This window comes from Triticum urartu, chromosome 6A (genome assembly GCF_056163025.1).
Source record: "Triticum urartu cultivar PI428250 chromosome 6A, HENAU_Tu73, whole genome shotgun sequence".
In the NCBI taxonomy this organism is placed as follows: Eukaryota; Viridiplantae; Streptophyta; class Magnoliopsida; order Poales; family Poaceae; genus Triticum; species Triticum urartu.
The window spans coordinates 590,271,688-590,295,845 of NC_141878.1; the positions used below are offsets into that span (position 1 = coordinate 590,271,688).

The 24,158-nt window shown below is 45.9% G+C and overlaps 1 protein-coding gene across 1 annotated transcript; it reads right to left on the reverse strand.

Annotated features, from left to right (window-relative positions):
- Nucleotides 1-21,579: 21,579 nt before the first annotated feature.
- LOC147966767 (uncharacterized) lies at nucleotides 21,580-23,111 on the reverse strand. Its single transcript, XM_087527383.1, has 2 exons — nucleotides 22,507-23,111; nucleotides 21,580-21,794 (listed from the first exon to the last, which is right to left on the reverse strand). The coding sequence occupies exons 1-2, from the start codon at nucleotides 23,098-23,100 to the stop codon at nucleotides 21,741-21,743; spliced, it is 648 nt and encodes a 215-aa protein (XP_087383509.1). The 5' UTR covers nucleotides 23,101-23,111; the 3' UTR covers nucleotides 21,580-21,740.
- Nucleotides 23,112-24,158: the final 1,047 nt, after the last annotated feature.

A 24,158-nucleotide genomic window follows, 5' to 3' on the forward strand; every position in this document is an offset into this window, starting at 1 on the left:
CCAGGCAATATTGGTAGCCATAGTTGTAGTTTAAGTAGTAGCGAGTTGTCTGATATGTATAAAGAGCCCGTTGCAACTGAGCCCGTTGCTAAATTGACAAAAAAGGTCACCAGTGTCACTTGATATGTATGAGAATATTAAATGTATTATTAACATGATTAATATTGAACTCTTAAAATTAATGTGGCCCCGTTGCAATGCACGGGCGTTCTTCTAGTAGTACCAAAGGTTAGGTTGGTTATTATTATATAACCGCGTATCTAGTTTACATCTCCCACACTTTTACATCACCAGTTTACATCTTCGGTTGGAGTTGCCTTTTTACCAAGGATCTTCTGTTTTATTTATACAACTTCAAATTTGCATCTTCTATTAGAGATGCTCTTTGTTGTCCGATCAATGACACGATGGCCATCCAATTACACTGATCCCCAGCTCGATGTCCTGCTTAGGGGTGGGCATAAAAACCGACAAACCGAAAACCGAACCGATGCCGAAACCGAATAAACCGAATTTTTGGTATTTTTACTGTCACAAAAAAATTCGGTTTTTATGTCCACTAACCGAACAGAATTCGGTAGGTTTGGTTTTCATCTCGGTTAACCGAACAAAAACCGAATAGACGTGGCTGATTGTACGCGCGCAGCGTCGTCTCCCGGGAGTCACGCGACCAGCCTCCCATGATCGCTCACCTGACGTGCGCGCATCTCACATAAAGTGGGCCTGCCTGACCAAAGTGCCTACAAGGATAAGGCCCAGCTCACGTGGGCTTTTTTTGGTGAACGGTGTGCATGCGCGTATGAGTATGCGAATAGCTGACCAGGCCATTCGCTCCTTTAGTCCCACCTCGCCCAACCGAGGAGATTAGCCAGATTTTTTGCTTATATAAGAGGGTGCAGCTAGTGCAATCGGAGCATGAATACTTGAGGCGTGGTCATTCGGCATAAAACCGAAAACCGCACCGAAATTTCGGTTAACTGAATTTTCGGTTAGCTAATCTCAGCTAGCATTTTTGGTTTTTAGTTTGTCTAACCGAATTTTTGAAAAAACCGAATGGTAGAAACCGAATTTTTGGTTTATACCGAACGCCCAGCCCTAGTCCTGCTTATGCCATGATTTGTTGTCGCCACCCGCTGTCACAACATCGCAGTGGCCGTGCGGCTCAAAGATGTTGCACCGGTGGCGCCCTCGCGACACCAAAATTGGACACACCAGACAAAAATGCATACACGTGATTGATGCCGCCGTGGCAGTCGCTTAACCCGATTGATTTTCCCATAAAATCATTTTGTTGGTATGAATCTTTCTCCATGGACCATTGAATTCATGATTGTCGATAAACATACATGTGTTCATAGTACATAGTATAAGCGAATCTTCACATCATCTATCCACGGACTGATCCAGACTCGTCCGTGGACTACTGATACGGGAGTTGGCCATCCAATCATGTCCTCTGAATGCCCGACCCTCCGCATCACTCAAAAAATTCAAGAAAATAGCACAATTAATAGCAATACGAGCAAATTTAGTGCGGTGTTCATAGCGCCCGATCTCAAAGTTTCAGTCTAGCATTCCGGGCATAAAAAGGCATTTCCCCCTCCCATATCGGTTATCCAAGCCTCCTCACTCGCTCTGCCACCGGCTCCTCATTTAGCTGAGTACTCTAGCTGAAAAAAGGAGTAGCAGAAAAAGACTTTTTCGATAAAGAGCAGGAAACAAAGACTTTGCAACGACTTATATTAGAAGAAAACACTTAAAAATGGCACATAGAAATTTAAGTGACCCTAGTTGACTTGGGTAAAAAAAGTGTTTTAGAATGGTTTTTATTCTACACAAACATAATACATGGGCAAACTAGACAGAAAGAATTGAATTTTTTAAACTTGAAAATGACTTAGCCGGTTAATGCTCTTGGCATTGATGATGCAATCCCGGCTTGCGGCGGGACTAAGGCGCCCATCAATCTCTAACAAATCCGACATGGTGCGTAGTCCTCGACCTAGACGAGGTCCCATCCCCCAAGCCGGTATCGAGGAGGCGAAGCCCCGGTCCACCAGGCGTTCCATGGAGTAGATCAATGAAGTGATGGTACTGAAGCCCCCCCGAGTCAGCCAAGGTGAGCAAGTTGGTGAGGTGACGTAGAGCCCCTACATCAACCGACGTGACAGAGCGGTCAACATGGTGGACGTCGGCTTGATGAAGCGAGGATGTGGCTATGCTGATGCAGGTCGGAGTTTGTGACGCCGTTGATGTGGGCTTGATGTAGCGACGGTGCAGCGATGCCTACGCGGGTAGGCGTTTGTGACACATTTTATGCCGGCTTGATGAAGTGAAGGCGCGGCGATGCCGACACGCCTGATCCGCGCAATCCAAGGGCGACGGTGTGGTCGTGGCGATGCCGACTACTAACTGAGGTGACTTTCTCCAAAAAAAAGGACGTCCAATAACCCCTTCATGAAGAAGGATGAACTCGGGTTGGAATCATTTCGTGCAGAAAACATATTCCAAATTGATGCACTCCTCGGGATCCCCCCGGTGTTTGCACAGTTGGATCGTCCTCGTATTTTGAGGGGTTGTCGATAAGGATATTCCGCATGATTTGAATGGCTGGATCTTCAGAAAGATATCGGAGTTGGCTGCTAGACCCATTCTTCCAAACTCGCATGGATTTCTGCCCAGATCCGGTAGGGTCTCGGTATATCAGACGACACCGGAGATTCCTCCATGGGAACGCGATGAATTTCACAGGGTTGTGTAGACTCAATTTCGCACAATCCCACAAAAGGAATTGTCGAAGCAATGCTCGAGGAAGCAGGAACAACAAAAATGAATATGTTTTCCAATAAATTCTGCATGGTCGCGCGAGGGCAAGGTTGACGTTGAGCTCCCGAGCTTCATGTTCGAAAATTTCTATGATCTCGGTTGAGATCAAAGTAGATATTAATGAAAATGCCTATCGATCTCCGACAGATCCGACATGGAGGTAGTCCTCAACCTGGCCATGGTAACTAGTCGTGACGACGACAAAGATGTCAGCGCTGAAGACGAAGATTCGTTTCGGTGCGTAGATTGCGCCAGAACCGATCTGATTTCCCATCGCACCGTGACGACTATGTAGCTGGACCTGTACGGGTCACCAATGTCAGAGACGATTCCGATAGATCTCGGGTAGAGGTCCTGAGCTAGTAGCTTTGATGCGATGATAATTGATAACAATGGACACAAAGATTTACCCAGGTTCGAGCTCTCTCGAAGAGATAATACTCTACATTCTGCTTCTGATTGTATTGATTTGCGGTGGAGGCCTAGGATAACAGTTCCTAGTCGGTTATGTCGGTGGAAAGGAGTCCTTGTATTGAATGGCAAGGCTTCCGAAATCTTTCTCGTATGCGTCTTGGGTCACTTAAAATGACCCGCTAATGAACAGCCACGGGGGCCCTCGGCCTGGCCCGCCTGACTGGAAGAGGACATGGTGAGTACCCTTAGTCCCCGACACCATCAACCTATTTCCATGCCCTTGCCTCGCCGACTCGCCTCCATGAAAAGAAACACAAATCTCTCCTGATTTCACGTAACAGGAAACGAAACTCGTTCCGCCAAAGGACCCCCTTAGCTGGGGAACATGAACTAAAATTGCCATCAAAGGGTTCGTTTGCCATCTTATTCCTAGCGAACGATTGCCTTCCGCAAAATCCATATACCTATACCTACTAATAAGAGCACTAATGCTTCAGCTCGTCCATTTAGGATTAAGTGAGTTCAGAAAAAACATTTTGATGGTTGAGAAAAATGATTTAGACAAAGCCTTATTTTCCTCCCTTTGTTCTATCTTTTCCCCAAGCGAAGCGTCCCAACCTCCTCTCTCCTTTCTTCTCTCGAGGAGAGAGGTCCTGTCGGACGCTCGCGAGCGTCAAACAGACTAGCATTCGCTAAGGACGCGTAAAACGGGCCGGCCCATTCACAGGCATTGAATGGAAAAACTTCACGAAAAATAAAATCTTGTGCCTGGAATAGAACTCCCGACCGCACGCAACAAAGCAACGTTCGTAGCCGGTCGAGCTAGCAACTCTACTAGACTAAAATGCAACACGAGAGCTTAAGTAATAAAATACAACGACATATCCATTTTTTCTTATAAAAACAACATTTCTTGGGAAAATGTGAACAATTTTTCATTATAATAATACGATTAATGTTTGAAAATGTAAAACATATCCAACAACTTTTAAAACGTGAACAATTTTTGAAAAAAGAGAACAATTTCTTATATGGGATGAACAATATTTAAATGCACATTGAACATTTTCATAATATACGCTGAACAATTCCTAAAAACACATTGAACATTTTTGTGATATATGCAGAACAATTTTCTGAAATACACCATGAACTTTTTGTAGTATATGTTGAACTATTTCTTGTTATACGCGGAACAAGTTTCAAATAAAGGTGAACAATTTCTTAAATACGATGAACATTTTTCTGATATATGCAGAACAATTTGCTGAAATACACCATGAACATTTTGTAGTATATGTTGAAATATTTCTTATTATACGTTGAACAAGTTTCAAACAAAGGTGCACAATTTCTTAAATACAATCAATATTTTTGTAATAAACCATGAATATTTTTATAATGCATGGTTGAATTTTTCATAATATACGGTGAATATTTTCTTAATGTACGATGAACAATTTTTTTAATACACGATGAAATTTATACTACAAAAAGGGTAACAGAGAAAAGAACAGTAAAAACAAAAATAAAGAAATAAATAAGAAGAAAAATGAAAAATAATAAAACCTTGTTAAAAAACAAAACAGGGAAGAACCGGTTCAGGGAACCTTCTGGAAGGTTCCCTGAACCGGCTAGGAACCTTCCAGAAGGTCCCGCAGGGAAGAAACAGCAGCGAAGGTAAAACGTGAGCCAACCCAAGTGGTCGCGATGGAACCTTCCAGAATATTCCCCAATAGGGATCCCGCAAGGCTGAAACAGCAGCGATGCTGAAACGTGGGCCGGCCCAAGTGGCCGACGATTTGACGCCAACGGGCGTCATATGGAATCACCTCTCGAGGAAGTCCCAAACCTGCCTGGATCGGACGCCTGGGCCGTGGCCAGTTCTATCCCAACAAAGTGGGGCAACTCATATTTTAATGGGCCTGCCATAAGATATTGCTCCTCCGTGGAATAAAAAAAACCACACCCATTCCTTCCATTCCAAAACCTTGCCTGTGATAAAAGGATTTGCTTTTAAATTAACTAGCAAAAGGGCCCATGCGTTGCAACGGGAAAAAAATCATAATCTCCAATGGCCATGACTACATTTTGCTGCATCACCGAGATACACTATCACTCTCAATTAAACGAAATCATGATTTTTTTAAACTCATGTACAAATTTGAAATCATGATTATTTTTCAAATTCGTGAACACTTTTATAAATTTATGATTTTTACAAAATGAAGAACATTTTTCGAATTCATGAACATTTTGAACTATTTGCAAACATTTCTCAAAATTTTGAACATTTTTTAAAACAATTTTCTTCAATCGTACATTTCTAGAATCAACGAATATTTTTATGGAAATTGGTGGAATGTTTTTTGAAATTCACATTTTTTAACGAACATTTTCTGAATAAGCGAACATTCTTTGAATGAATAAACTATTTTGTAAGTCACGAAGAGTTTTGAATTTTTAGGATATTTTTCCATTCATGGAGATTTTTTTAATTAGCAAAATTTTGTTCAATTTCATTAACATTTTTTAGCACACGAACTTTTTAAAAAATCAAGAACATTGTTGATTTCCCAGACATTTGTTTTCAAAATTTTGAATATTTTACGAGTAAGCAAACATTTTTTTTTACAGAGTCACGAACATTTTTCGAATCCACAAACATTTTATGGCTTTTAAATATTTTATGTCAAAATTCTCATTTTTTTCAGTTTTCTGATTTTTTTCAAGCCCTAAATCATTTAGAGTAGACCAAAACAAAAATGGAAAAGAAAAGTAAAAAAATAAAAACGAAATTTAAAAATGGGCCGCTCAGACATGGGCTGGCCTAAACGGGCGCGTTGCATCTCTCCCCGCATACATAGTGAAGTATAGGAGGTCCCTACTGCATGGAATGGCCCATGCGGGGGATTCTTTTTCTGAAACGTTTGTTTATCACTTGTGGCATTGATGGGTAATATTTTGCAATTTTGTGGGAATTTTCGTGATGTACCGTCAGAAGCAATATCCCCTTTGTTATTACTAGCAAATATGCCTTGCAACGTGAGATTATGTAGGTGTGGTAGATATAGAAAAAAAGTTTGAATCAAATGCCAGGATGAGATAAGAACTTTTAAAATGTCATTTCACAAACTATATCTAAGTGATGTCATGATGAAATAAGAGACTTCTAAAAAGTCATTTGAAAAACAAAAAATGTAATTGTCTGATCACTATTTGATTTCCTAAGGCGCCACAACAAAATATTTTTTGGCTGAGCAAACTGCATTGATGGACCCTGCCTAATCTAGACCGATGAATGATGTGTCTCATCTTGACCTCGCGTAGCGGTGTTTACCATAACCAGTAACGTCGAGTACGCCTTCCTCATCCACGTTCTTTGAACGCTTCTGCGCGTGATCTACAAAGGTATGTAGATGCAATCCGATCACTCGTTGCTAGATGAACTCATAGATGGATCTTGGTGAAACCGTAGGAAAATTTTTGTTTTCTGCAACGTTTCCCAACATGTACTCCTCATTGTGCAAACCGATTGGAAGTGTGAGCGGGGGTGTGGGGTAGTTGCAGTGCGGGCGAGGGGATTTGGGTGGCACTGGAATGGATGCGGTGCTAGCGAGGGAGAAGGAGATTTTTTTTCCAGTAAGCATGCCTCGGCCAAGTAAATATAAGCGGTGGCCGACGCGAGTAAGAAAAGTTCAGTCGGGGATCACTAGGTCGGTTTAACCCCTTAAAACCAATTTTTTACTCCTATAATCGGTTTTGAGGGAGCAGGAGGTGAGGTCATCGCGGCGGACAGGAGCTCCGGTGAGCCGGCAGTGGTCGGGCAGGCGGAGTAGGAGGACGCGCGCGGACGAAGACGAAATGAGCGTGCCCGACGCTGCCGATGTGCTCCAGGTCAGGTCAGGTCAGGTAGTAGTCGAGCTCGAGCGGGGCCTGCAGCAGCGTGCGACAGATGGCGTCGTAGTAGGCCGAGACGCCGAACCTGTCGCCGGCGTGCCCAACGAGCAGAGGAGAGGGGAAATGTCACAGCGCGCGACGGGCGGGCTGACACGGTGCGTGGGTAGAGCGTCACGGCACGGGTGTAGCCAGTGTGCTGGGATGGGGTTGGCAACCTCCTCACCTCACCTCACGCACGAGAGACGAGGCAGCAGCGGTGTCGAGACGAGACGTCGGGGTAGGGTATAGGGTAGGTGGATAGGCTTTCTCCGGCCGGCCGGCGTTGGGCGGCTGTAGCTAGCTAGCCTGCGGTGGTGACAAGGCAAGGCGTGCATGGGTGAGGAGCACTCGAGTGCATGCAAGACCAGCATGCAAGCACGACGTCAGCGCCAGACCTAGGGTGGGTGGGGCGTGGCCCAGTCGCAGAGAGGAGCAGCGCATGGACTGGGCGCATGGACGGCCCGAGATAGGTCCGAGGCTCATTAAAATCGGCTGGCTTTGTGTCACTCTCCTCATGTATCTATCCAGTCCAGTATGATGAGTCCACAGGCAAGCAAGATGGAGAGAGGTGCGTGCGTGTCGTCTCGAGCTGAGCCCGCGCCGGCGTCGCGCGCACCACCACCCGCAGGCCGCAGCACGGCAGCAGTCAGCGGTAATGCGGTATGGCCGGCCGGCCGGGTCGCACGCCACGCCACGGGCAGCAGCTAGCGAGGCGAGCGAGGGGCCGGAGGACGAGACGAGACAGGTCGGGATGGGATGGGCGGTTGACTGTTGCGTCTAAACCTACGTACAGTATATTGTATTATTATTACTAGGTGGCGATGGCATAGGCGTACACAACCCACCCATGTGTTGGCATCCTTGTCTTGTTTTCGGCTCGGGGATGCAGCATGGCAACACCAAGAGCCAGGTCGATCGTCTCATCCATGTCCATGTGGGGCTCGGCTCCTCCAACAGTGGAGTGTGTGTGTTCCGACATCCTCTTGGCCTGTTGGATGGATGGAGTGTTGAGGCTCTTCTTCTTGTGTCGTCGGTTGACTTGTGCGCCTACTCCTGCTTCGCCTCTAGCTTCCTCCATGCATGGGCACAAACCTTCCGGTCGCTTGAATATTTTAACTACCAGTTATATGCAGGGACTCACAGTCACAGGGAACCATTTCCTACGTAGCAAAGGTCCGTTTGATAACATGCATGGTGTGTCATGGCATGGCAAACGTAAATAATAAGAGCAACTCCAATGGGGCGACCCATTTCGTCCGTTTGGGTCATCCAGACATAAAAGCTGGCCCAACGGAGCGACCCAAACGGACGTTCGTATCCGCCTGCTGTCCATTTGTTCTCCGCCCTGACCCAAATTGAACGCAAAAATGGGCCACGAATGAGTCTGCGGCGGACAAAACGAGCGCTCTCGTCGTCCGCTCTTGTCCGCTGCTGCCCTCTCGTGTTCGCCCCTGGACCCACGTATCAGTGACACAACACGTGCCACTCGACGGGGCGAGATCCCCACCTAATCCAGCGTCGCCCACACGCGCCGTTTCGCCCCTCACCGGCGTCGAGGCCTATCCCCATGCCAGCTGGTGCGCCCACTCCTCCTTGACCCGGCTCCGCCCAGAACCGCCGCTCACCTTGGGCTGTCGGCCATGGCGGAGCAACTCCTCTGCGCTAGATCCGGTGAGGGAGAAGAAGGGAGGAGGAGGGGGCGGTGACATCGGCGAGCCCGCGCCCTGGGGCCGGGGCACTGCCCGTCGTCCGGCTCGCTTGGTTCTGCTGCTGCTGTGCGCTTGCCTCCGTGTTCTGTTGTCCGTTTGGGTCCCTGCGTTGGGTGCATCGCGTGTCCGCGTCATGTCCGCTAGGCGGACAGATGACCCATATGGCCAAAAAAGGGACAAAACCCGTGTCCGGTTGGTTCCGTGCGTTGGAGTTGCTCTAATGGAACCACATGCATGCATGTGTGGTCATTGTTAAACAAGTGTGCTTCTCTAGCATTCAGTGCCTCACGCACACCCTCCTTCTTTTAGATCATCAGGGGAGTACACACCCTCTTTCTTGAGAGCATCTCCAACGGCCGCATAAAAATTGCCCAATAAAACTTTTAGCGCGCCACTGTAGCACTTTTAATGTGTCGGACCAACATTGCTTTAGCAGACGCCCAAAGACACGCACTCAAAAAGCAGACAATGCAAATTGTGAAGCATGCGCAATCCGGAGCCCAAAACATGTTGCGCGCGATAGCGTTTTTCAGCACGCACCCTAAATCTTTTAGCGCTACAGCATCTGCTGGAGCTGTTCGGCGCCCAAAAGAATAAATTTTTAATGCGCTGAGCTTTTTTGGGGCGCCTGTTGGAGATGCTCTGATTAAAATACCGCGGGGCTCCTTCCCCATGACGGAGCATGTAGTTGGAGGCGTGCCGGGGAAGATGAAGGCACACCGGCTGTAGTTGGAGGGAGGGACCCGATCACCTTTTTTTTTCTTTTTCTTTTCTTTTGAGGAGGAGTCTTTCTGCAATAGAAACTTAGATCCGTATATATGCAATTGATATTATTATTTTGCCACGTCAACATCTGCAAGCGGGCCCGGTCTGTTAGTTCAGGGGATTACGATTGTTTCTACAAAACCCCTTAAACACATCTTCTCTTCTAGTGATGGCGCAAATGTGGTGGTTTCTTGCATTTCACTTGTTTTGCCTCAGTACACCAAGTTAAAAGTTTACTCGAATCTTAAAGTTATTTCAAAGGGTACTCTCAGACATTCACAATCAACTAATTCTAATTCTTTTTTTTGACAAACAATTTTTTATTTAATTATTTGTGAGAACCAGCGTATCAGATACAATAAACGAGACCAGTGGATGGCGGTGGTTTTGGAGTTCAGATTTCTGTGGCATGGGAGCGACATCGGCGACGCGGAAATGGTTGAGGTAGTCGGCTCTTCTTTGGCATGTCCACGGGATTTCCTCTGCTTGTGTTGCTGTGAAGTCGAAGCTGCGGCGGCGGGGGCCCTATGGTATACGATGACTCGTGCAGGTGGACAGTTTGGTGATCTTCCGTGGCGCCAGTCGTGCCTGGTTTTGCCATTCATTGTTCTCCGTGAGAGTCGGAGCTGCGTTGTCTGATCGTAGGTGGCTGAGTTTGGCGCGGATCTTCATACAACTTCACTCGGCCTCTACAGTGTGGGTTGAGTCAACGATCGCCTACAACGGAATTGGAGTCGTTTGCTCAGGGTTTAGGGGTGGCGATGACGCTTCTAGGGGAGGAATGATGACGATGATGCACGTGCGCTGTCTCGACGAGGCACTCTTTGGAGTGGTATGTGTGGGGTATCTTGTGTGTGCCGCTCAGCGGTTGTGACGGTTTTAGCCCGGTTTTCCGTTAATTAACCGGGCAACTCTCTTCTGCTTAATTAATAGATGAGGCAAAACTGTTGCCTCTATTTCGATAAAAAAAGATAGGTTACATTACTGCTTGAAAGGCCAAAACCACCTCGGCATTATCAGATCCCAACTCTAGCTTGTTTCACCCGCCGAAATCTAGCAGTTATCACCTTTGCAATGAAAAAGCATCGAAATAGAAACTCATCTTCTCATTGGTTGCCGCTATAAACTTCCCGTTATGATTAAGGATTATAGCACCAACGATCCCTTCTATTTGATCCTCGTTCTTCCAACAGACCGAAATAAGATATTAGAACAAATTTTTTGAAGGGGCAACTTATAATCTCCATCTTTAATCTGCATCGAAATGTGTAAACTCTTTTTAGAGGATGTGCGGGTGCCGAGACAAAATTTCATTGTTCGCATGCCAGAGTGTTTTTTTTTTCTTTTGCGAATATGCCACGGTGCTTTTCCAAGTAGAGGATGCCTCCTTTATTAAAACTTACATTAAGCAAGTCGTCATCTTTCATTGGAGGGCATTATTGTTTGTTTGTTTTTCTTGAGGGAAGGCATTATTGTTGAGTGCGTAGCCTTTCCATCATCCATGTGTGAAGGCAGGGCATGTACGTACCGAAGAGGCACTCACGCACGAAAGGGCAGGGCAGGCCACACTTGGTTGCAACTTGCAAGCGACTACTTCGAGCTCCGGGAAGCCCGGGCACGCGTTGCTGGCTCCCTCCCTCACGGGGCTTGTCAGGTGCACTGCGCTGCATATCGCGACGGGGCCAGGTCTGAACACCTGCGATGGCCGGCCGCCAGCAGGCTGGCACGCACGCAGACTGCGCGCCAAAGCCTGGGAGCTCCTGTGCGTTGCGATCGCGCTGCGCCTCGGCCGCCGCCCGGTCCGTCCTTGCATGCATGCATGCACGCACGCCGCCCCGCCCCCGCTCCGCTCCCTTGCTGTCGTGTCCACGAGCACGCACGCACGCACGGACGGACACGCCGGCCGGGCTTCCTCCTTCCGGCCCCGCCAACGCCGAGCGCTCACGGCGATCGACGCCCCCGCCGCGAGTGGAACCGGCCGGTGCCTCGCCTACCTACGTACGGCGACGTTCATCGGCCGCCGCGGTGCGGTGCTGCTTGCATTGGCTGCGTCCGAGCCGTCCTCCCGGACGTATATATGTACGTGCCGTGTATCAGGCAAGGCAACCAATCAATCAAGAGAACACAACGGCGGTCATGGGATTTGGAGACGGAGAGAGAGGCTGGCTGGGGGAGAGGAAAAAGCAGGCCGAGATTCGAGGAAAATAATGTGTAGAGAGAGAGAGAGATAGAGGAGGGGCTGACTTCTCGTTTGCCGGTTTGAGACAGGCAAGAGTTCTACCGCTTCGGTAAACAGGCGTACCACCTTACCATCTATTATACTACTCGTTCCCACTTTTGACTGGATGACCGTGTACGTCTGTGTGCGTGACCTCTCTGTGTATCACGGGCGCACTTTTTTTTTGTGTGTGTAGTATCACGGGTGCACATATGGATAAGCATCCATTTTCTCCTTTGAGCAAATGAGAAAATTGGAGTTAAAAAACTCTGAAAAAGTAAGATTTACTAAATGCCAGATATTATGTATTTGATAAAAAAGAAATAAAAGTATGTATCTCGAAAGCTAACCAAAGTTATTTTGCTCTTTCATTAAGCCTTCAAAGGTGACTAATCTGTAGTGCTTACTATAGTTTTAGAAAGTTTACATGTATGATTCTTTTTTGCATTACATTAACTGGACATCGTTTTCTTATGCAAAAAAGAAATAAAAGCCGAAGATTACACAGAAATATATTTAAAGTATGTATTTTAAAAACTAGCCTACATTATTTTGTTTTCCGTTAAAGGCTTCGAACACGGTTAATATGGAGTACTTACTGTGTTTTTCGAAAGTTTATGTTATTCCTTTTGCATTACACCAGTTTTTCTTTGTTAAAAAGACGTACAATGTGAAAAATATATTTCTTTGTAACAAAGTCAGCGGAGAGGGACCCAGGTTTGTATTTTTGTTTTTCTTTACTTTCTTTTGCGAAAGAGGCATCACACCCCTCTAAAATAAACAAAAAATACACCAATGTCCCTATGGTCTGATTCTCTTCTTCCTCGAGAACAGGCTGATGGCGTGCCACCCCTGATGCCTCTCCATCGGCAGAGCCAGCTCGTCGTTGTAGATTGCGTGCGGTAAGCCATCAAGGCCTACATGACCAATGCTTTCGATAAAACAAACGTCGAAGCATTCGCCGCCGGAAGATCCACACATCCAAGATCACAACCTTTGAAAATAAGTTCGCACGCCTCATGATAACACCGGAGCCCTCACCAATGTGACGAAGAGGAATCTGAATGGCCAAATTGCGAAGGGGAGCTGCCATCACCGCCACGCCAACAAACTTACAAATGGCATCGCAAAAAACAAGAACTTAAAAATGGCGAGGATATGGACAAGACGTCCCAGATGGCAAAGACAACTAAGGATGAGATGTCACTAACGACACATGCGGCAAAGAATAAGACATTAGAGACAATATAGGCCACCAATTTTCCGCACCGTGAGAGCAAGGACCAGGCCGACAACTACCTCGGTGAGAAGTGGAAGGAAGGCTAAAAAGAGTAATTGCACCTATGAAGCATGAACTTGCACGGTGGATACATAGTCATGCATCGACTTGAAAAAAGTGTCGGGAACACTTGGGCTGATTTTCGTCACTCGCCGTCAAGTGGTTTGCTGACTCTGCCTACATGGCACGCCACCGTGGTAGCAAGTCCCACCTGTCCCAATGTTCCTCTGCCTCCTTTCGTGTCGTATTCGCCATGGGTCGGGTCGCACCTGTGTTGACTTATTGCTGATGGTGACCACCATCTTGGTTCACCAAAGTCGTAATGCGGTTTTTGCTTGATACACATGAGGGACTCAATGTAGCTATTCAAAAGTCTCCTTGAGCTCTCCATTAGCGGCACCGCCTTATGGTGGGTGACTTTCGTTCCTGCAATGCCACATGCGTAAAAATTTCATGAGGAAGATCAGATGCTTTGTCTCGATACATTTATAGAGTTTGAAAGAATGGCTATAAAAATGCATGCACATTTGAAAAAAATGTGCCGAGAAGTAGTAAGATCCAAATGTATTTTTTAGTACCAAATAAACAAAAATACGTAAATAAAAGTTTTGGGGAAAAGATGCGCATACTCCATGATGAACCATTGTGCTTGGGCTGCTGCCGTGATTTGAATTTTGAAATGAACTCCTACCGAAGCAGCACATGCCCATGCACGGAACAAGAACGAGCAAGGAAGGGTAGAATTTTGGGTTTGGAGCAGCCGGTGGAACAACAGAGGCCTACATGTACGTGCCCGTCTACCCCTTGTGTGTAGGCCTAGCCCTGGCCCGCTCGACGCGCCGGGCTCTGATTGGCGGGTACGCTGGCTGCATGTAGGTGTATGGCTCGATATGTGGCGTCAAGAGAGCAGCTGGTCCATCTCAAAAAAAAGCAGCTGGTGGGCCCCATGCTTCGCCCTGCGCGGGAAGACCCTAGGCCGCGTCCACGAGCCGGCGGCGCACAGCATCCTGTGCCTCCAATGCGATCGGACGGGCAGGAGCGCACCCCGCGCCGCGCACCGGGTCCACGCAGCTGACCCGGGTGGCGTGTCCACGGCCCATCCGGAGTTATCGTACGCTGCCCTCCTCTACTGGGTCCATGCACCGCGCGCACCTAGCCTACCCCCCAGCCGCAGCACACCCAGCGCCGCGGCGCCACCCCACACCCCCGAACACGCACAACGAGGAGAGGAATGCGCAGCGACAGACGCGGCCTTCGTCGTCTCCATTTTTTCCGTCCCCTTCCTCTCCCCTAGGGTTTTAGCGGCCGACGACGAGGGTCGAGCATGGCGCCGTCCGACGGACCCGGCGGCCTCCCGATCTGAGCACCGCGCGCCCCCGACCATGCGCGACAGGCCCGCCGCGCGCCGACGGCGGGCGAGTGCGAGGCCGACGGCGTCGCGGAGGAGGAGGAGGAGGCCGCGCCGAGGCGCGGCTGCTACCTCAACCCCGCTCCCCGCGGCAAGCAGGTCGTGGTGGAGGAGACGAGCGGCAAGGGCGCGCCCACCGATGGCGTCCAGGACGTCGTCCAGAGGCTCGGGCTCTGCCGACGCCCTCTACAGTTCGGCGAGGGCACCTCCGCAGCCGGCGCCGAGGAGGCCGTGCGGACGTGCTCGCAGATGGGTCCCGCGGCGTCCTGCGTCCCGGTGGCGAGTGGAGGGCGAGGAGGCAGAGGGGGTCGCGGCGACAGGAGCGTGTACACCTACGGCTGCACCTCAAGGCCGCAGGCTTCCAAGCTCGCGCCAACGAGCGATCTCGCGCCCAAGGTCTCTCTCTCATTCTTGTGCTGCGTACATTCTTGTGCTTTGCGGGTCGCCGTACAGTATTGCTCTGCTGCAGCAGAAGCTAAATTACATCTGTATGCGCACTACATTTAATCAGGGTCAAGCCAGATCTGAGATAGAATGGATGGAAGAGGGCTATCTTGATAAAATTGTTCATGGTGATTGTGCCAACGAGATTAAAGTTGGTGAGGTATACATCTACTGTCCAAAGGACGTATAACCGTCTCCCTATTGTTTCATGTTGTAGTACTAGTGCTTGCATGTTTTGCTAACATTGTACTATTGCTTGTACTGCGTGGCCTATGCCATTAGGTAATTTGTTTGATTCTGGAAGAAGAAGGTGACATCGATAAGTTCCAAGGTTACAAACCGTCGGCTGCAGATGTATCAAAGGCTACGCGAGAACCTCCCAAGCCTAACAATGTAAGTGTTCCCTTTCCAGAAATTTCGCAGAGGATAACTATGGAAGTCTTTAGTTGAGCTAGTCTATCTAGATAGTTGCTGTAGGCAGTGCGCAGTCAATTGAGACATATGTCTGTGTTTTGTCAAACAGGAGGTCCAACTGTCAAGTGTAAAAGGCACCGGTCCTGACGGTGGTATTCTGAAGGCAGACATTGAAGATTACTTGGGTATGCTATTTTCTCTCTGGTTGCATTCCCCAGATGGGTGAAAGCATTAATTATTATACAAACTGAACTCTCTTCCTAACTAGATTTGGTTGTATATCACTTCTGTGTGTTGTTAACTTGCTGTGTAGTCGTGTGTTCTTGTTAAATGTGATTTTCTAAAGCTCTTGTGAATTACTCCCTTCGATGCAAAATAAGTGGTCACAGTTTTGAACTATAGTTCAACCTTGTTTCAATGTTGCAACACTTGTTATGTGCGATTCTTGATCGTTTGTCCTAATCAGACCTCTATCCCAGTCTCATAAAAAAATAACTCCATGCTTTTTTATGTACCATTCTTGATTGTTTATCCTAATCAGACCTCTATCCCGGTCTCATAAAAAAATAACTCCATGCTTTTTTATGTGCCATTCCTTATTGCTTCCTTTTCTTTTCATGTTAGTTCTCTACTTTAAAATGTGTGTGCGAATTCCGTAATAATCATTTTTACCAGCATTCTTGTGAGATCCAAGTAAAAGTTCTGCACTAAGCTTGAGCCTGCCTCTAAGCTCATTAGTTCATGCATTTGGCTTATGCTTTCCTTATATCATGTGAATCAAATGGAACCCAGCTTGCATCTAATGACTACTTTTTCTTAACAAAGCTTCTGTAGCCAAGGGTGGCAAGAGCGAGTCTTTTGCAGCTTCAGGATTAGATTGCACTGATATTCCAAATGCGCAGATAAGAAAGGTATGTTTCAACTGTGAAGATTGCCGATGGGATTTTTTTGGTTGATCCTATCTGCCTTGTAGTGGTTTAAGTCCTGTTCATTTCAGGTTACTGCAGACCGCCTCTTAGCCTCTAAACAAACCATCCCACATTACTACTTGACAGTTGACACACCCGTCGACAAACTTATCAAGTATGTTTCAGGCCTGATGTTGCAAAGCATGCACTTGACCATTTAAGTACCGAACTTTTGTATAAAGAAGAGTTCTTCATTTTGTTGTGATACAGGTTGCGAGGGGAACTGAACCCACTGCAGGAAGCATCTGGTGGAAAGAAGATATCTAAAGACCTTGTTAGAAAGGTAATCACCGGTTCTTATACGTATATTGTTGTCTTTTAAGTCGCTCATGTGGAAGGTTTGCCAAAGAGAATAAAGTTGGCTGGGTATACATTTACTGCCCAAAGAATGTATAACCATCTACGTTTTGTGTCTTTCTCTTTTCTAACTCATTACTTGTGTTGCAGGATGCAGACAAGACAGGACTTGCTACAATCGGTGAGGAGGTGAAGCAGTTGGCTCAAAGAGCGAGGGATAACAGCTTAAGACCACAAGACTATGAGGTATGTGACGCATAATAAATTGAGAAGTATGAAATCATGCTGATCAGATATTCTTGGCTTGCTCAAAGAGTGTTCCCTTTTTAGATGGAACATACCCATTGTTTTGCACTAATACTTTCTGTTCATTGCAGGCATTTAGTGATTTTCCAGATTGTTTCTGTAGTGATAGGGGAGGCTACCCTGGGTCTAATAATGGAAAATGCAATTATATCTCGAAGGTAATTTGACACACTAATTATCTCAGAGCTTGCATCAATGTACTGATTTTTTTTTACATTTTGGATGATCATATATTGTATATGAACTATTACTTGAGGGCTGGAGAATCAAGCAGCAGCTCTTCTACTATGCTTTTACATTCTGGCTGATAATATTTTGTAAAATTGCTTGTAGATGAATTTTTATCTCAGGGCTGGTTCCATGAGGGATGATATGATGCTAGTTTCTGATGGAGAGGAATCAAGTAATTATTCTCTTCGATTTGAAGAGTTAAAGGCAAGATTCTAAAATAGCGCTTTGCATTCAAGCTACAGCATAGCTTAGTTTGTCCTACTTCTGATTTAGCTTGGACCCATTTAGTCCTACTTCTTATTTGCTGCAACTATATGTAGAAAAATGCAAGTGTTTGTTTGTGTTATTATCTGTCCATAGTTGGTGTGTGGTAATTTTATGAAGAGCACCTGTTCAATTTTTTTCCATGAATAGGTAATTTGAAAAGGTGACATTTCTAGAAAGATTACCATAAATGACAGTGGGTGGGCTATGTTTCTGGATACTATTGCATTTTATGTTAGTTTGTGTATTTCAGTGAGCCATTGCATCTTTTCATCAATTGGTTCTTTTATGTGCAGGATTTTATGAATTTCTCCAACAATGCGAAGGAAATTACACATCTCAGACAGAAGATAGACCGTGACAATTATACTGAGCACAAAGGATATTTCTGTGCTCTGTGTGGGTCATGTAAAAATATGAAGAAGAGGAGGGATGAAACACAGGTAAATATAATACCCAGAACAACTTTATGGAGATCCTATTTTATATTAAATATTTGACTCAGCTTTTCCTTCTCACATCACAGCTCTTTGTTGACCTTTGTGGATCAAGCATTTCCCTTTAGAAAGATCTGAATACTTCAAACGTAAACATGCTTATGGAGGCTGCTTGTGCTAGGGCGGGATTAAAGTCAAATGATTGTTACTCAACTTTTGCTGGGAAGGTATTGGAACCTGAGAAGCTTCTCTCCTATTATCACATAAAGAGAGACTGCACAATCAGAGTTAATCCGAGAATCAAAGGTGGCAGGTAAGTAATAATGCTTTTCAGTAATTTATTTTGTCATTCTATGCTGTGGTATCTTGCTTAACAATATGACGCTCGCAAAATCTTGTCCTTCTGGTCATCTCAGGATTGGCGTTGCACCCTATTTATCTACTGTATATCCTTAGTTTTTGTGACTGGAAACGAAATGGGGCCAGAACATCAAAGAGCCATGTGACCCGTGGTGGTGCCTGCACGCATGGTGACTTGCGTTCTGATCATTGTTCTAAACCATGATACGCCTTTCTCTCAAAAAGAATGATGATGTGCTTTGGATAAAGCTGTCATATGCTGGCAGACCGGGCCAGGGACCAAATGGATCCAGACGCGTCGGAGCCGTGGAACAGAATCCACCGACGGGCGACGCCGTCTATCCAGAACCCAAATCGCCTGACGGCGCTACGCTAAAGCCCCATCGGATGTAACTGTTCACACATCTATATGTTAGATACAGGAATTTCACACCCATTAGACCTGACACCATGGTTTATAAAGCGGTAAAGCTACCTAAAGCGAGCACCACCCGCTCTAACGTTTAAGCGACGCCTAAGCGTTTCCCTGGGCGCCTAAGCGTTTGAAGTGGGACGCTTTATAAACAGAGCCGGACACACACTTGACATCCTATTTGCCGAATCCCAATAAAAGATGCAACGGGCTAGATACCAGGTGCATCTCAGCCTGGGCACCAAAACGCCATGCCCACAGCCAGGCTGACTTTTCTGTATAGGTAGTAACAATATGTGCTATGCACAGAACTGTTTACTTGATAGCATTTTGTAGTTTCAAACAATGAATGATGCGAAGTAGTGGATGAAGAACTAATTGTATTGGTTCCTGCAGGTTGCAAACAATTGACTGTGAGACTTGGGATGCCAAAATTAATGCTTGTGACCAGTACTACACAGTTACTTTGCCACCTGAGCTACTTACCCCGTTCAACAAAGCCCATTCGCTCAAGTTGGTGAAATATTTGTCAAAGCAGTTGCGGTATTGGTCCAAACAGGTCCTTATTGGATTATGCCGTAATCATTTCAGCAACATTAGCTTTGATGGTGATTTCACTTCAGCCCAGTTGCTGTTTGAAGATGCAAATTTCAGATTCGATAATACCATTCCCAGAAAGCAATATAATCGCGCATCAGCTCTCCTGGATTATGCTAAGATTTCTCAAATTTTTCGGCAAGCATTCCGTGCAACCAACGGGTTATTGCCCATGCATTCTTTCCACCTGCTTGACTTTCTGTCAAATCCTCCTCCAGAAGCTGACCCACAAAGTGAGGCTGTCGCAGCCTTTCTTTGTAACCATTATTGCTTATTATCTTACTCCGATCGCATTAAAGTTAGCGAAAGTCTTGATAGTTTGCTCAGAATGTTGGTTGGAGATGATTATAACAACTTCGCCAAATCCATTGGTAATATTTTCTGGACAAATACAATCACATCTATCCCAATTATGAAAGATGTTTATCTTTATCATGCGGAGTATGACAAGTCAAACAGAATTACTCATATCCCATATAAGGACAATAGTGTTAGCTTGCTACACTTTTCGAACAACTTTTTCAAGCATGCTGATTACGTAAGTGACATCTCTTTTTGTATCTTCTTTATACAATAGTATCTTTTGTGTATATTTTGATGAGAATTAAGTATTTTGAAACAGTCTCCTGAGCAGCTTGAAGCTGCTTTCTCGCTCGTGATGAGGTCGTTCATACCCAATCTTCTCCGTGACAGCGTGATAAATTTTAAGTATCAGGCAACACCTTGCCCTTTGGCAGTCCAAAAGTTTATCAATGAAGTTACCACAATGTGAGTTGAGGAATTTATAAAATCTAGCACTATATTAGAAGTTAGTTTATTCATTGTAAGTCTTGATTCGCAGGTTGGGTGAGGTCACTATTGGTTGTGTCAAGATTGCTTGGTGAGACCACACGCAGGTGCATTGCAGGTTGGTTGGGTCGTGCAATTTCTCACTGTTGATATGTGACTGTAATACTTGCAGCGTTCTTTAAAGTTTGACAAGTATTTGCTTTGTGGTGAGGTAGTTGCCAATGAAACATGTAGGTAGAGTAGCAGATTAGCCTTCCAAGTTAGTGACGATTAAATTGGTTTGTAAATCTGTCGTGCTTGTAGCACCATTTTATTTATATCCTTTGACATACTGATATTTGATTCTTTTTTAGGAACTTTGCAAGGCTAATAGAGATTGATTATCCTCTTCACTGATGCACCATGGGAAAGGAGTAATGCCGATTCTGTGAAAGGACGTGCATGAATAGCTGGACGAATGTCATTGATTCCGTGAAAGGAATTATGTTCATTGATTCTCCTGTAGGAACTTTGCAAGGCCTGTATGAATGTTGTTGTATCAGGAGTTGTTTGCTTTTCTGAGTAGTAATTCTGAATATTGCTACTTGTCCTTTTGATGCTATTCTAACCTTGAAGTAGCTGGATGTATGCAAAGATATTATTTCTGTGAGTATTCGTGTGGCTCTTTTTTGGCATAGCATATATTATTTGTATTGCCATATTATATATTACTCCCTCCTTTCCTAATTATTTGCCTTTCTAGAGATTTCAACAATAGACTACATACGAAGCAAAATGAGTGAATCTACACTCTAAAATATGTCTTACATACATCTGTTTGAAATGTCTAGAAAGACAGATATTTGGGAACGGAGGGAGTATTTGTTTGAGAGAGAACTGCATCCTCATGCATACAACGGAGCATCATTCACGGCCATGCTGTGCATGTTTTCAGGCTGTACAGACTGCAGTGCACGCCCAATAAAAAGATGGAAGTTGCTTTGCTTTGTTTTGTGTAACGATGGTTTATTGGTTTATGTACATCAACTCTCAATCCTGATTTGATCCAAACAAAATTATATGCTGAATCGTTACTTGCTTTAAAGAAAAACAAGCTACCTATGTCAGTTAGTAATCCAATTAACATCGGGAGGCCACCATATCCATACTAGAAGAACAAAGTGAATTTTTCACTCTTTCTGCCTCAAAAAAGTGCTCGCATTTTGTTCTGTGAAGACATTTTTGTTGTTCTCTCAAGAAGAAGAAAAACACTCCATCAGAATATTTAGTTTTTGGTTTGTTCAACCACTGAAAAAACAAACCTTTTTGCATTTGTTTGTCATGTCATATTTGTCAAAACAATGGAGGCAAGCAAAGTAAACATCAAATAGTTTGATACGTCACTCGGAAATTAAGTGCAGAAAACATGCCCGCAAGGAAAGAACAAGACATAACCAAAATCAACACAACAGGCACAATACTATTATAGAAAAGACAAAGTGCACATGGAACGGCCACGACCAGTTACAAATCCAAAACAAGCCACTCAGTACATATAAAGGCATGGCTGACAGCACATAATACCCACCATTCAGTTTTAACTACTAACATCTGATAATGATAACATGAAATGTCTCCAGTGGTGGACCTAAGTGGCGGTTCCACATGTCATGTTACCAACATCTCAAAGCTTCATCCTATTTCCACTTGCCACCATCTCAGTTGCTTCTATCTCTCTCTGCAAAAACAAATAGAGCTGTCTGTCAAATACAATACTTCTATAATGTGACCATATATGCCAGGTCAGAATTACCATGAAAACAAATTTAGTTAAAAAGGAAAAAGTGCAAGGCAGAGTACATATGCGGCGAAATTAACGTATTGGGGAACACCAAAACGATGTCTAAGGTCAGTCCAAGATGCTCTGAATTATAAAATTGTTGAAACAGCTACATGTGTCACTTCAGACACTTTGCCAGCCTTCAGCTCTAGATTGAAATTATGCTCCATCTGCTATGTGCATCTTTTGAATGGACTTGGGTCATACCAATTCCGAGTTCAGAAGCAAAGAAGCTTATGATAACACTGTATGTCCATCAAGCAAAAAAGGAAAAGAAAAAACAGCCCTTAAGACATGCAAAAAGAATGTCATCATGATGTGCAAGATGTTGGGTCATAATATGACAAGGGGGCAGAGTAACTTTGTAGTAACAATTGATTTCAGAATCATGATTGCGGATGACTATCAAATATAGGCAGGTGGCCAAATATCTTGATTTCTATTAGCAAGCACGGCACAAACTGGATTCTATAAACAAGCATTGGCATTTTAATCATTTAAAAACCTAAGCATAATTACAATAGCATGCAAATGAGAGCATGTTTAGTAATAGTGAACATAAATAAATTGACAGTTGTATGCAAATGAAACTATGCTCAGTAGTACGTACCGGGTGATCCTGTAAACACTGTCGGTAGGCACTGAAATCACTGCACAAGGGATAGTCATCAATAGAACAATCTGTAGTCGGTGGATAGCAGTGGACTTTGTTGTTCTCAATGTCGACACGAACCAAATACTGGCTTTTGAACACTACTCGACGCTGGCCTGTCCACCCTGAGACATGTGGTGGATCATCGACCACCGTGAGATCAGTGAAGACTAGGTAGATGACACCGTCTTCATGGGTGCTCAGAACAGGGAACGACGGAGGAATCTTTGCCATGCCAGCAGTAGACTGGTATGACTCGTTTGCCCATATGTTTTCAACATTGTACTTGCTGCTTATTTCCCAGTCTGACAGGTCAGGCAACAGAGAATAGACGGTCAGAGCAAAGCCATGTTCTTCAACATTGCCATCCATGGTGACGAACTTGATGGTGTCGCCTACACATGCCATGGAACGGAACTTCTCAGGGCAGAGGTGGTATCGATTACAGAGGTCGCTGCTATCATAGGATGGACAATATTTGGGCAACTGAATGAAACGGAGCTCCGGGCGGTCCAAGTTGCTGCAATCTTTGCCCAGATCACACATGACCATGCCTCCGAGGAGATCCACCAAGCAGAGGATAGATCCCCGATAAGAGAAAGACAAGCTGGAGCAGAAGCCGGGCGGAAGGCTCAGGCGCGCGGGATTCAAGGACCATCCTGGGGCGGACGACTTCCACAGCCAGATGGCTGCTTGGGAGTATCTCGGCCTGAGCCAGACGAGTTCGGCAAGAAAATATCCACCGTCGTCCCCGTTGCACATGACGACGGCCGACTGGCACCCGATGGCGGCATGGAAGTCGTCCTCCAGAAGCTTGGGGACCACGGAGAGGGAGTCCTTACAGGCGTCGTAGATGAGGTAGCCTCCTATGTCCATCATACCGCTGCCAGGGCGCCAATCGCCGGCACGGAGGGCAAACAGGTGCCTGTCCGCGCTGGAGATGCGGGCGAAGTGCATGTCTTGGAGTGGCGGCGGGACCGAAAAGTATTCCGTCGGCACCAGTATGCGGAGGGAGCAGAGTTGCGGCGGATCGGCGATGACTGCGCTTGCCTTGAAGGTCCCTATGTACTCGGTGCCTGCGTCACGAAGCTCTTGCTGGCTCTGTAGCCCGTATATTCCTTCCCACGCGGAGCAGATTAACTCTCCGCTGCCTCCGCCGGTCGCCGGCTCGAGGAAGGAGAAATCAACCACGCGCCCGAACAGAACGATCGAATGGCCCATGGCAGCTTGCTAGGGTTGGGTGGAGGGTGGATGGAGTAGAAGGGATTTGGGGATCGAGGACGGCGGCTCAAACGGCTAGGGTTAGGGTTGGGTGGAGGACAGCGATTTGATTTGGGGATCGAGCGAGCAAGGAGAAGCAGGAGGTGGGTTTGTTTGTTTGCCGGCCCGGCCTGGTAGATCTAAAATACAGCAGCAGGGAAACGGGCGTCCAGGGGACTCGCGCGGACCGTGCGATCGACCAGCGAACCAACGGTGGATACGTTATCGCAGCAAACGCGCGATGGGGGGACCATGTCCATGGGTGACTTAAAGTATCATTCACGTCTCTATTCCTAATGGAGCAGTTGGTAGTCTCGCTTTAGTTTTTTTTCGTCCCACCACTTTCGTCC

Coding starts and splice junctions, on each gene's coding strand:
- LOC147966767 (XM_087527383.1), bottom strand. CDS start 23,100: ATGGTCATGTGTGATCTGGGCAAAGATTGCAGCAACTTGGACCGCCCG. Junction 21,795..22,506: donor AGTGTTTACAGGATCACCCG/GTACGTACTACT, acceptor TTGTTTTTGCAG/AGAGAGATAGAAGCAACTGA.